Source organism: Phasianus colchicus, chromosome 8 (assembly GCF_987193195.1).
Source record: "Phasianus colchicus chromosome 8, bPhaCol1.hap1.1, whole genome shotgun sequence".
NCBI classification, from domain to species: Eukaryota; Metazoa; Chordata; class Aves; order Galliformes; family Phasianidae; genus Phasianus; species Phasianus colchicus.
The window spans coordinates 7,077,179-7,091,084 of NC_143443.1; the positions used below are offsets into that span (position 1 = coordinate 7,077,179).

A 13,906-nucleotide genomic window follows, 5' to 3' on the forward strand; every position below is an offset into this window, starting at 1 on the left:
ATTGGTCTTTGTTGAACCATACTGATTCTTTGCAGTTGACAAATGGGTTAATTTTGCATAGCAATAGAAAAAGCTAAGAAACACGTGAGGTCAAATTTCAGAGCAAGCATCTGAATTTGAATTTAAGAGATATGATGGCTATAGGTATCTACCCATATTGCTGGGTATTCATTATAACTCCAAACTTACATCATAGGGAGAGTTTTCAATCTGCGATACCTCAGCTTTCAGGAGTGTCATTAGGAAGCTTATTATTAGTCATTTATTCACCTCTTCTATCCCTCAGGTCAGCTGGGTAAAAGGAGGTATGGCTTTAGTTCTTTTCTTACCTGTGTCTCAACTGGAAGATTTAGAGACTATAGAGAAATTGTATAATAAATTATAATAAATCTACCTCTGTGATAGACATGATAGCTGAGTCATCACTGATTGTCCTGTTCTTTTCTAGTTCCCTGTTTATCAGTTTAGTGCAACAAAACAAAAAGAAAACTATACAGATCTCTCCTATCACAATGTATTTGTTGGCTTGACTTTTGAGGCTTTAGGATATGACTAAAGTCATAGAAATAAATCATGTAGGACATCTAGCCATAGGCATTTTCAGCAAAATAAGTTCTTTCCAAGTAGATTTTGACTTGCTACATGAAAATTAGCTTCTGGCAGGAAGAAGGCACATTTCACATATCTTGGACTAAGTTAAATATCTACAGGGCATGCCTTCAGCTAACAGCACTGCCTCCTATGTGAACGTAGTATTGGTGTTTAAGAGTACAGCCAGATTTAAGAGTACCGTGGATTCTTTTTTGAAATAAAAGGAGTGTCTGATTTCTGCTGCCACTGAAGAGCGTATGCAGTTGAATAATGCAAGGGTCACTTAAGATTGACTTTTCTATTGAACTTCTTTCCAGAAAGAGCACTAAAATTGATTTTGAAGTGCTAAATTTAATTGAAAAATAAAATATTTACGTGTAACGTTCTACGGAAGTATCATGAAAATACATATCTTGCATCTAGCAAATGCATATAGTGCTCATAGAGGTTATTAGATATTTGATAATGGGAGCTTGAGAACTTGAGAGGCTGTCATTGTTTTACTGATGAGGTAGAAGTAGGGCAAGAAGAGAGAAAATAGGACTTAATATAGAATTTGAAGACAGCCCAAGATAGAAGGCATTTTGCCTCCACAGAATCTGTGTCAAGATTTTATAACCACCAGTGAGCAAGAACGTCATGCAGCAGGAAAAGAGGTTGGTCTTTGATAAACTCTAGAGAATGATTTAAAAAGTAGGGAGGGATCTGATCTGAGAGAGGAGTATGGGATAATGAGACTGTAGAGATAATCCTAAGGACTGTCAGGCAATATAAACTTACTATTGAGGGAAAAGACATATCACAGTAATCTAGATTAGGTAATATGACAAGTACTGCAGATAATAAAGCAGTTTTATTACAGACATTGATGGAAATACATTCACACAAAGGATTAGTTTCTGTCCTCTGAATCTCACCGTTTCTGATTCTGTGTTTAAAAAACTCACTTCTCTTATCCTGTGTATGTTAGTTCTGGATTCGATCAAGCGGCTGTTAAATGTTTATGTAAGTACTGAAGGATTTCTGCCTACCAGTGTTTCAGACTCCTGCACTTTCTTCTTCTAGTTGGCAACGTGGGACTCTGAAAAGGGACTGAATGGTAGCCTGCAAGAACGACGTCTGGGAAGTGATTTACAAGGACTGACGCTCAAAGTGGTGACTGTCTTGGTATGATCCTATTTGAGTTCAGGAAACAAAATGCTCAAAATAAAAAGGTTGTGACTGAGTATTCTGGGCAATTCCTTCAGTATTTTTCCCTATCATTTTCAATTTTGTATTTTTGGATGATCAGTTACATAAGCAAGGAACATAGATGATGGCCTTATGTTATTTTATGTGAATCTGTGCACTGTCAGAGATGTACAGTGTTGGTTTGTTTGCTTATGCTGTTTTTCTGCATTGAAAATCATACTGCACACAGAACCAGCACAAGACCTGAGTACTCAGGGCTACACTTCAGATATGCAGTTTCCAGCATTTCATGGATTTTTGAGATCAGATGGGCCAATTACAATAATCTAATCTTGGCTTTTGTGTGCTGCAGGCTATAAAATTTAATTGAGTGTTTTTTCCATCAAATTCATAACTTCTTGTTGATAAACTATGTCTTTGAAAAAGACATAGACTGTGTGCTTTTAGGACTATTGTTTGTTACTATCCTGAGTGGTGGCAGAGCTCCTATTAGTTGAATGCTAAATTAAGGACAAATTAAGACAAGAATGCATTCCTGTCTAAAATACTGTAGTTCCAGATTGAAGAATAGCATCTTTGTGATTTTGTTTTTCTTCTTTTGAATCATGGTACAAGTAGGAAGTAATGTGCAAGATCATCAAAGGAATCGACCCAGCTTTCTTTCCTCAGTCAGATGATAGGCAAGGGTATGGTATAACATGCATAGGAGGTTGTCAGTACCACACCACAAATGTGGACAACTGCAGAGGATATGCAGCCAACAGCCTCAGCATTGCCTCTCAGGAGAGCAGGTTCCCATTTCTGACAGAAAGCGTACCAAAAACTGCCCCATTCCTTGGTCTCAAAATATACTTCAGTATAAAATATGCCAGCAAACAGCACCTCTGAAAGATATTCCTAGAATTTTCAAAATCTGAAATATTTAAAAAACCCAACAATATTAGCATCTGCTTCACTGTCTCCTGGATAAAAGATTAATCATTGTCTACCAAAGATGACTTTCTAAATCTGATATGATCTGAGTTGGAGAGCTGTAATGTTCCTAAGACTCATATGCTTAATACTTGTTTTCTAGGCTTTCTAGTTAGTTGAAACATTAGTGAAGAGACAGATATTCCAGAGAGCAATTCATCCTGCAGATGCCAGGAGGAAGTTAAGTTATCCTCTGGGGTCTCTGCCTCTTCTCGTGAACTGTGTAAAATCAAGGACCGTGGATGGGGCAGCTGCTGAAGCACTGGCGTCTGGTAGGGATGCCTGTGAGTGTTCCACCCGGCCTACAGATTTTGCCTCCGGATGTTCTGAGGAATCTGAAATCCGTGCTAAGTTGTCCAGAATAAACTCAGAATACACCGATTTTGCTAAAAATGTAAACTAAAATAATTGTTTCAAGTATCAGCTGAGACAGTGCTTTGTTCTCAGGAAGAACCTTTTGTGATGGTGGCGGAGAACATACTTGGGCAACCAAAACGGTACAAAGGATTTTCCATTGATGTCCTGGATGCACTGGCCAAGAATCTGGGCTTCAAATATGAGATATATCAAGCTCCTGATGGGAAATATGGACACCAGCTTCAGAATGGTTCCTGGAATGGCATGATTGGAGAACTTATTAACAAGGTACATAGAGAAGAAGCTATATTTGGGGGAAAAATAGAATAAAACAACAACTCTTCAGAGTAAGATGTCAAGACTCTGAAAAGGGATTGCTGAAATTCTCCCCTTTCTCCATTGCAAATAACAGGAGATGGAATTGGAATCAAAGAGCTAGTACAGAACACTTCTGAGTTTTGGGTGGTTTGACTGTGGTCTAAACTGTGTATTTTAAAACTATACTAACTGTAGAGTCTGTTGTTCTATTTACCCCCAACTATTATCAATGTACGTTATATAAATGTAAGTCTGTTTCTATAGATGCCAGTATAAAAAGAAAGGGAATGTCTGTGTGTGTGAATGAATGAGTATGGAAAGTACGTATTCTTAACATATGAATTAACTTTTTTTTTTTGTCATTACATATTTGCTACATTGCTTGTAAGTATGACTTTCTTTGTGTCACTTTATGGCAGTGTGTTTCATAATGATCAACTGTTTGACTCCAAAGCAGGAAAAGTATCCCAAATAATATATGCTGTAAATAATTTTTTTGAAGGACTAGAATTCAAAACTGAGTTTAAGATTATTCATTTATTTAAAATAAAGGGGAAAATATTTTCTTATTTAATTCAAGCCTTACAAATGAAGAATAAATGAATTAAACTTCATTAAGTAAGTGGGAAAAGTCCAGAGGGTGAAATTAGAATGTATTTTGTTCGTGTTCTCACCGTCTAACACATGACAAATGCTAATCAAGAAAAAGAATCAAAGGAGTTAATATTCTATGTTACTGCCCTTTGTAGAAAAGGTTAATCTTCTGCAGTAGAGCTTTACTGGAAGTAAAAGCTTTCTCGTTATCTAGTAAGTAGGCATCTCAGTATCTGGTAAGTAGATGTTTAGGAAAAAATAGAAGCAATTAAAGCACTATCAAATGTGTGTGTGATAATGGAATAATCTTTGTGTCAGCTAGGAAAAGTAAAGGATTTTGTACTTATTTTGCATTGATATGCGGTGTTTGACTTTCAGTCTAGTAAGAAATGCTGTGAAAATTCTTCAAAAATTGCGTGCTGTGAGGTAACAGTATTTGTAGTGGTATTTCTGCTACTAGCTTTTCCACCAGCACAAAAGGCGAACTCTTAACCTAATATTTACTCTACTTTCCTAACATAACACAGAGATAGGAAACGAAAAGTATGTTTTATTTTTTTGTGGAGAACTGTTTTGAGATGAAAAAATAGGCAGAATCTAATCACAACTCTTAAAAGCTTTGGGGATCTTATTTATTAAACACTTCTCTTTCATTGAGTTTGCATAATCTTAAAGGTCCTTCTGTATATAAATCCTGCTCATTTTAAATATTGAGCAGGAGCTGAGTTGCTTTTGGGGCATTCTTACAGTTATTAATTTTTGCAAGCACTTTATTCGTTGTAAAAAAACAATGGTATCTTCCCCCCAGATGTCATATGAAATCCCTTCATGAATATGGGAAGTTGCCAATTCTGCAGGGATAACAATGAACAGTAGCTCTTCACAACTTGCTACCAGGTGCACAAGCTAAATAAATTTTGTATGGAGGAGTAAGGAATTTTTTAAAGTAATCTTGTGATGATAACAGAGTAAAAGAAGCATTGATACAACTGTGAGTTCTATGTGGATGATGTTTCATTTTTACTTCTTGCAGTGCACTGAGTTAATATGGTTTCAAGTTTTAGACATTGTTTTGAAAACGAGTGAGACATAAAGGTTAAATAAATGGTGCACATTCCAGACACTTCTTGTTCTGCAGTGCTTTGGCAATCTAGATTTCACTTTTCTGCTTTAAACCAATGCAGTTAACATTTGAATGATGAAACTGATCTATTGCAATTTGCCTTAAAATGTTAGGTTTTAGAAGTGCATGGAGCCACTTGCTTTTTGAAAAACTCCTGAAGGAATGCTAGCAGAATTCATGATTAATGAAGGAGATCTGACTTGTTGCCTTTGTCTCATAGAGAGCAGATCTAGCGATTTCTGCCATCACTATAACACCTGAACGAGAGAGCGTTGTGGACTTCAGCAAGCGGTACATGGACTATTCAGTGGGGATCTTGATCAAGAAGCCTGAAGAGAAAATCAACATCTTCTCTCTCTTCGCTCCTTTTGACTTTGCGGTGTGGGCTTGCATTGCTGCTGCCATCCCTATAGTTGGTGTCTTGATATTTGTCTTGAACCGGATCCAGGCAGTCAGGGCACAGAATGCCTCCCAGCCAAGCCCCTCTGCCTCCTCCACTCTGCACAGTGCCATCTGGGTTGTGTATGGCGCTTTTGTTCAGCAAGGTACTCAGTCTGATAGATCCTCAGAAGTGTTCTGGCTGGATAGAGCATTTCATGACGTGTTTGTCTTGACCAGCATGTCCTCAAGACGAAAGAGAAGTTTTATATGAGGAGGTAGTATGTTTTATTAGCTGAGATAATGGGAGAATAGTTGAGCTTTAGGGTGTGTGTTCTGTTTCTCTCTTTCTCAGAAAGTCTGATAAAACCATTCCCAACAGACTTTTCCACTTTGTGAAAATGATTATTTGGTGAATAAACCACAGAGCTGCTTGATGTGACATTACAGTATCACTCAGCAACTAGCAGATTTTCTAATGATTTAAATCTGATTTTAGAAATTTATATGTTTTTGAACTCATGTGAGACAGTTTATCTTTCTGTTGTTTAAAACCAATAGAAAGATGTTTCTAATCATTTAATTTCTGCATATTAGTAGTACTTCAGCATAAAACCTTACTTATGTAGAATATTATTCATGTTCTCTAGATTTGATCCTGAATAATGCCTGAGGGAAACATTTTGAAATACCATTTTCTAGAAGAGTATCCAGGGCAAAAGGTTGAGTGTCAGTCTTAGTGGAAGTAGCACTTAGCTCACAGGAAAAGGGTGGTCTGCAAGCACAAATGCACAGGGGTTACTCCAACAAAGTTGAACAAGTAGGACATACAGGTAGAAGCTCCTGATTCACCTTTATTTTCCTTGTTTGCTTTCAGGGGGTGAATCTACTGTCAATTCTGTGGCTATGCGCATTGTGATGGGAAGCTGGTGGCTCTTCACCCTTATCGTGTGCTCATCCTACACAGCAAACTTAGCAGCATTTCTCACAGTATCAAGGATGGATAATCCTATAAGGTAAGAGCATCTTCTTAACGTGAAGCTAGAAACCTGGATTTCACAGAAATGTATTATCCATTTGAGCACTCATTCTTGCAAGAAGGAGATAGCTCTCTAATAAAATAATAGTCTTCGTATTTTTGGTGACTTCTTCTCTCTTCTACCCTCCCTGCTCTTCACTGGCTCCTACATCCCCCAAGTAGTTTTGTAAGATGAACAGAAGGGACAGTGGCATTTTAATTCTGTATTTTTCAAGAAGAAAGCTTTTCATGTTTATTTGCATTTTTCTCAACTGAAGGTCTTAATGCTTCAGCTATCTACTTTTCTTATTTTTTCAGAAGGAAACTACTACCTCTAGGGAAATATGTATTATTTCACTTCTCATCTTCGGTGTATAATTTTATATTCTTAATACTTGGATATATATTGTTCTTTATGCCATTATTTGCATGTAAGATAATATAGGAGGACTTTTAAAATATAAATGACCCTGTTCAGTGGCATTATTTTCAGAAGAGGCTTCTTCTCACAGAGGGTAAGATAACCAAATCTGACTCGAGGATAATAGATGTAATGTAGCAGTTGTTATATTGAATTTATATATTATTCTCTGTATTTGTGTTGGCAATATTATGATGATAAATTACAGCTTCTGTAACAAACCCAATTTATCTTGCCCTTTGACTTCTTTCCTCCGCCATCTGCCTACTAATCTATATCCTGTGAGAATATTTTCAGGCCTCTGAGCAGCTCCTGAGAGCTGCTGGCTGTTTGTTGACATTTTTTCTTTGTTTGTCTGTTTGTTTTTCTTTAAAAATGTAACAATTAAAGAAAATTTCCCTTTTTTTCTTTCAACATGGACAAAAATTTTAGCTTCACACCGGCATGGAGCACTGAGAGGGCCATTTATTGTCCTCTTTCACTGCTGACAGGATTAGAGGCTGGTATCTCATGTTTGATCTGACAGCGATCGAGAGGAGAGGTGTCTAGAAGACAGGCATTGCAACACAGGCTCTCTTAGAATATGCTGAAGCAAAGATTTTAGGTGCTACTGATTGACACGGTTACTATGTCAATCTCATTTGTGGTTTCAGTGGCAAACCTGAGACTGGAATCTTTGTGCACAGCACCTAAACAGTAAGTTGTGCTGTTGGCGCTCAAATGAGGATAGCTCGTAAAAAAAGCTTTAGCTTCTTTATCCTGCATGGGACAGAAAAAAACTACTTTTCTTATGAGTGTCATGGTATTTCCAATTTAACTTGCCATTGCAAACATGCAAAAACTGTAATGCTTTGTATAGATATAGTGTTGTGACAATAATATGAACAATAATATGAACCCCAATGGGGGTTGGACTCGATGATCTCTGGAGGTCCCTTCCAACCCCTACGATTCTGTGATTCTGTGAACTCAAAATCATAAAAGTTTTGTTTTAAAATGAATTTTCTATTATTTTGTCTAGAATTAGTAGATTTAAACAGTAAAAGGAATAAGATCTGCATGCAATTTCTGGAAATAACAGGAGAAACTAAAGAGAATAAAACTAATACTGCAGAGTATCTTTGCTGTAAGACCTCATCCTAGGAGGATGGAGGACTAAGGTTAAGCCCAATGAATAAATTACTCTTGTAACCCAGAACAGAAATAGTTCTTGAACAATGACCTTCAAATGATTTCTGTAAGTTCTATTTCCTTCATGATAGGAGAAATTGTCTGTTAGGTTTACTGAGCACCTGCCAAAACTCAGCAAATTTCAGAGTGGGGAAATGTGGGATAAAATGCAGTGGAGAATCTGCAAGAAAAACAAAACAAAACAAAAAAACAACAACAAAAAAAACCCGCCAAACATATTTATGAGCTGGAATGCAAATCATTAGATGAGGCATTTGAGGCTGATCTATTACATCTATAAGGGGTTTTGATTCCCCATCGTACTGAAATTATTAAGAGTTTTTGACAGGTGAGGGAGAAATTATTTGGGAAAGGGAGCTGCTCAGTGTTGCCTTGCATCTTCCGAGTCCATTCTGCCTTCTCATTTTATAGGTCGCCACTGAAGAATTATGGTTATATGCCCTTCTATACCCAGTGGTGGCTGCTACTTACAAAATTCAGAAGTATCACATCCACTTGTACAAGGAGAGGATAGAGAAAGTAGGAAACACTATACTATGATCTACAAACACCAGTAGATTCATTCATGTGCCAAGTCAGAAAAGTTTACTGTTATTTAAATTGCCATAAGGCTCACTGCTTGTGCTCCATCTGCTTGGCCATAAGGGCAGGAGTTTCCTATAGATGTTTCAGCCAGAGTGTGGATTATTCTTACTGTCTGGAGTGTTTAAATTGATCATGGATGCTTTGGCTTATGCACCCAAATCATTCCTCAGGTAATCTTAAATGGCAGCTATCAGAAAACTCTTAGGTTTAATGACTAGTTGGCAAAACTAAGTCACTTAAGGGAAGATATTTCATGTCACCTATCTTCAGGAGAAACATTTTTCATAGTTGTAGTGTCAGGTTTAAAACAAATATATTTCTCAAGAAAGTAAGTTATTTCCTTATATGAACGCATCATTCACTGGTCTCTCAGCTCTCAGCATGACCTAACTTCAGCATGGTATGATGTTGAGTATTTTTACATTTCTAAATTTGCCACTGAGCTAGCCTGTGTTAGGTCTTTCATGGACCCAGAAAAGAATGCTTACATGAGATCCGTTTGTTCTCACCCAAAGAGGCACAACGAGTTATAGTTGAAAATTCGCTCAGCAGCTGAGCCAAATCCATCTGCGTGTACTTCCATTGTTAAGAAACCAACCCCCTGTCCTCTCAATAAGTGTGTGCTTTTATCTTTCCCTCCATAAGAAAGTCCTCTGGTGTTCATTATTGCTGCTGCTGAATTGCCAGCAGGGGAGAAAATAGTACTTTGGTGATGCAGAAGCTGAAACATAGTTAAAATTTTCATTACAAGCCTGATTTTCTTCCCAACCCCTCTGCAAAATACCTAATAAAAGTATCAATTTTTGCATGTGCAGTCTGCACCTAGCAGAATAGGCGTATGTTTGACTGAATAGCTAGGTGTCAATCAATCCAGTGATACTTAACTCCACAATTTTTACTACAAAACAAGCGTGGCATAGAAATCATAGATGACATTTAATAGAAAGGGCTTGGCAAGATGTTCACTGAAGCAAGGTTGAACTGTTGGAAGGTAGATTTTTAATATTAGCATGTCAGATGAAAGCCTGCTGATAAAGAAATAATTTTTGGAAAAAAAAATTAGCAATTCTCAAAGGCTTTCCCACCTTGCTGTGAGTTTCAGAATCTGCCTGTGGTTCACAGAAAGGTGAAGTACCTGGAGAAAGAAGCATGGAAGAAAGCAGCTCTAAAGTGCTGCCTGCATTTCTGTACTTCCTGAAAGTGACTTCCCAAATGCCAAATGGGTTCCTAGGAGCTGCACTGTCCAGGTGCCCAGAACACTTGTAAGAAATGTGCTTGGACAGAGCAAAAACTTCTCCATGGGTTTTCCAAACCATCATGGGCTTCATGGCTTCAAAGGGGAGAGAGCCTAGGATTCCCTTTCTTGCATGTCTGCAGATGCTGCCTTGCTCCCTTGTGTGTCTTAGCTGCCTGTTGCTCACTCCACTGTGACAGGTCAGAGGGAATGGTCAGAATGCAGAGTTTGGGACTCACATTAAAACCCTTGGCCCCTTAGAAGATCGAGGATAAGTGAAAACAGTGGGAGCCTTCTTAAGCTGCCCTCCATTCTCCAGTAGCAAGTGAATGTATTTCTGCTCCCCTTTGCTCTTCTAATAGCCTTCTCTGAGCCAACTGTCCGACCATTCACGCTCTTCTCATCTTCTCTTTATTTTGTTTGTTCCAAATCTCACAGCAAGGGGACCAAGGCAGTAAAGCAGTCACCTCTTATGCTTTCTGCATTTGTGGAGATTGGCAGGCACAGCAGTGTGTGCTTCAGCAGATTTCCCAACCACAAATGGGCAGAGGAGATGCACAATACTAAGGAGAGAGCGTTTCTGTGAATGTGCTGGTGGCAGCCACTGTGGAGATTGGACTGCAGGGCTGTAGCCTACATTCTAACTTGTGAATGAGCAATTAATAATTTCTGTTTTCAAGTCTTATTTTAAACCCAAATGATATATGTATATTCTAATATTTGCAATATGACCTGTGTGCGGCTGAGGAGTTTTTCAATGGATCAGTCTGCCAAATGAGGGCTAGACTATTACATGAGAGTTTGTTCTTTCTTTTGTCATATTACATTATCAAGCAGCCCTTGGATCTGCCGTCTGACCTTCCATTTGTAATTATGAGTTTAATTAGCAGTGACTTAACTTCCAGCTTCATTTCTTGTTAACAAGCAGACTACATGCTGTTCAGTAGAGCAAAGATATTCTTTAACCTGGGTTTAGGAGAGCTTGTCTGATAAGAGGTAAGAATCATGCAAGAAAAATTAGAACATAAAGGGTAGGCTATTTACAAATTCAAGAGTTGAAGATTTTATCAGATTGATCCTTAATATTTGTGCATTCTATGGATGCTCTTAGATACATCTGCTTTTATGTTCACTTTTATTTCATGATTTGGAGTTTCCTTATTTGTGTTTCAGCCCACAGATTTCACCTGTTTTGGTGACAGCTGAAGATCTACAGCAGCTTACTCAGGGTGATAAGTCAGGCACTTGGAAGACTTTGCTTTAAATCCTTTTTCTACCACAGACTTTGTTTAATCTTGGCAAGCTGAGCCTCTTCTCTGTTTCAGTTCCCTCTCTGTGTAACCGAGTAACTTATTTCATATCTTATATGGCATATTGTCACTTCAGCTGTTTTAAAGATGAAAAATGTTGGCTGGAAATGACCATATTATAATAACTCCATAGGAATCAAAAAAGTTAGATGTTCTGGATTGCATACTAAACAGAAGCAATCTCAAAATATTTTAAAAGAAAATTTGGAAAGTATTTTGAAGATGCCAGCTAGAAGGAAATGAACAGAGGTTTCACCTGCTGTATTTAAGTGGATTTGATAATGCAGGTAGCAAGAAGCTCACAGAAATCTCTTTATTTGCAGTGATTTTGCCCTGAAATTTGTTGCTTGAAAGCAGCCTTTCTGTTTTCAATATTGCACTTGGCTTTCTAAATATTTCATTGGATTTTCTTTGATTGTTAGTTTTCTTATGTTTAGTTTGTACTATGTTTTATCTGTGCAGCACCTCGGGGATATCGACAGGAGGCATTATGAATAAGCATGATAAAAAATAATTATCATGATTATTATTTAAGGCCTGCGAGCAAAAGCTTCAATCATTAAATAACTAGGTTAAGTTCATCCATAGAGACGAAGGCTAGAAAAAGAGTGAGCAGGGACAAAAATCTCAAAATATACTTTAATTTCTAGAATATTCCCTTCTTAGAGCACGTGGAAGAAATGCCAAGGGAAATATTCTGCTACCTGTGCAGAGGGACAGAACTTGCCTCCAGGCACAGTTCATAAGAAGACACAGTGTTAAGGCCAGTGCTGAATCCCCACTGTATACCATTTCATTTCCCTTCTGTTGATGGTGTGGCCCAGTGGGTGCTTCTGGGCAACTCAGGACTTGACAAAGTCTGAGTTTTTTATAAAGCTTTCTAAGTGTTGTCATATGCCATTCAAATGTGGTTTAAGATCGATCCTAATTACTCCTGTATTTGAGCAAGCAGGCAAGCATGGAAGTGCAAATATTTCCCAAGGGTGTATTTTTCTGAGAAATATGAGAATGCAGAGCTGAAAGTTAGGCTTGCATTCCATCACTCCAGTTGCCATTATAAAGAAGTGGCGTATGATGGAGATGGGTAGAAAACCAATGGGCTTGTGATTCCACACCCTCTCCAGTTCTGCCTTCACAGCACCTTTATTATAGCATCTCTTCCTTTGTTCTTGTTACTTGGAAGTTCTGTGACTTAAGTGAGCTGAGGCATTAACATTCGTAGAGTTCAGAGCAGTAAATGATTTGAATATGATATTAGCAAAATCTACCATCTGTGCAGATAATAATAATTTGATAATCATTTTTACTTTTTAAATTATTCTTATTATTTTATTTATTTATTTTGTTTCAGAACAGTGAAAATCTAGCAAGAGCTTCACGACAACCCATCAAAATTTACGTGAATTGGTTCAAATTCAAGATCTAATACCATCTCTTCTTCTCAGCTCAGATTGAGTTATCTTTGAAATCAGATTTTCTTATGTTAATGTCAATTATTCACTGTGAAGAGTGGTTGTATGCAGCCTGCATATATTAAGTTGGCCTCTGTCTTCATCTTCCTTTGTTGTAGTATGTGGTTTCTGATACTTCTGGCTTCTTTAGTTGTTGTTTTCTGTTTTGGTTTGTTTTTTTCCTATTTGGCTCTTAAGGGATAAACAATACAAAATACAAGTAATAGAAGAATTTTGCCCAAATACGATATTTATATTTGTATTGTTTTTTTCTCAAGAAGCTGATAAAATGTCTTTTATCTTTTAATTGATAATAAGATCTAATATAGCAGGATATTAAGAAGGCAAAAAATGATTATGACAACAATTCAGACGGAGATGGCCTTAAAGCTCCAAACATCTCCTAGTTGTGAAGACTACCTCAGCCCATCATTTGCATGGACAAAAACAATAATAAGAAGAAAAACTTTGCAGTCAGTTCTTTTTTTCAAATGCAGCTGAGTTGAGGAAGAAGTACTAAAGCAAGCTGGCCACTGTGCTTGTGTGTTTGTGTTTTAGTCTAGCAAGACTGCAAATATGTTTTTCCCACTCTATCTGGTAGCTGTTTATTTGATCCATAGTTGATACACCTTTCATGTTACTATAGTGTTCCATGTGTTTGCCTACTGGCTTTATTTACTTTTCTTTCAGACAGAAAATTATTCTTATGTGACCCTACAGTATATGTCTTTCTCAGAAGAATGTTTTAAAAAGGACTCTTAAGTGGGAAGCCAGGTGGAACCTGGGATTAAAAAAAATAACTAACTTCATGATGATTACTAGAAAAGAAGCTCCCTGGAAAGAAGACAATCAAACAAAAAAACCCATTTTATACCTTTTATCTGTACTGGTAACTGTCATTAATGGAACAGTGGGTCCTAATGTAGAAATAATACAGGTTGTTCTATAAGGAGGTAAGACAGTGCTTATTTTTGCACAGGCTTCCAAATCCTATGGAGTCAGATGCAAAGCAGCTCTACAGCCAGAATAAGCAAGTAAGCTCCATTTGCAAAGCTGCCAATAATTAGCAAGCACTTTATCACAGTAAAGTTATTTCCTGTACTCTGTCCCCATAAAACAATCACATAAAATTAAAGAGTAGATCTACCCAATTTGTAAGAAGGGAAAGTTAT

The 13,906-nt window shown here is 37.4% G+C and overlaps 1 protein-coding gene across 12 annotated transcripts in view; it reads left to right on the forward strand.

Moving 5' to 3' along the window:
- The window catches only part of GRID1 (glutamate ionotropic receptor delta type subunit 1), a 574,706-nt gene that overhangs the window by 519,792 nt on the left and 41,008 nt on the right, over positions 1-13,906 (forward strand). For all 12 annotated transcript variants that reach the window (XM_090144797.1, XM_090144806.1, XM_031602451.2 and 9 more), the window contains 4 exons: positions 1,657-1,758; positions 3,202-3,399; positions 5,367-5,691; positions 6,402-6,540. In XM_090144797.1, coding sequence (XP_090000923.1) covers positions 1,657-1,758; positions 3,202-3,399; positions 5,367-5,691; positions 6,402-6,540 — 764 coding nt within the window. The remainder of the gene's footprint in view (positions 1-1,656; positions 1,759-3,201; positions 3,400-5,366; positions 5,692-6,401; positions 6,541-13,906) is intronic.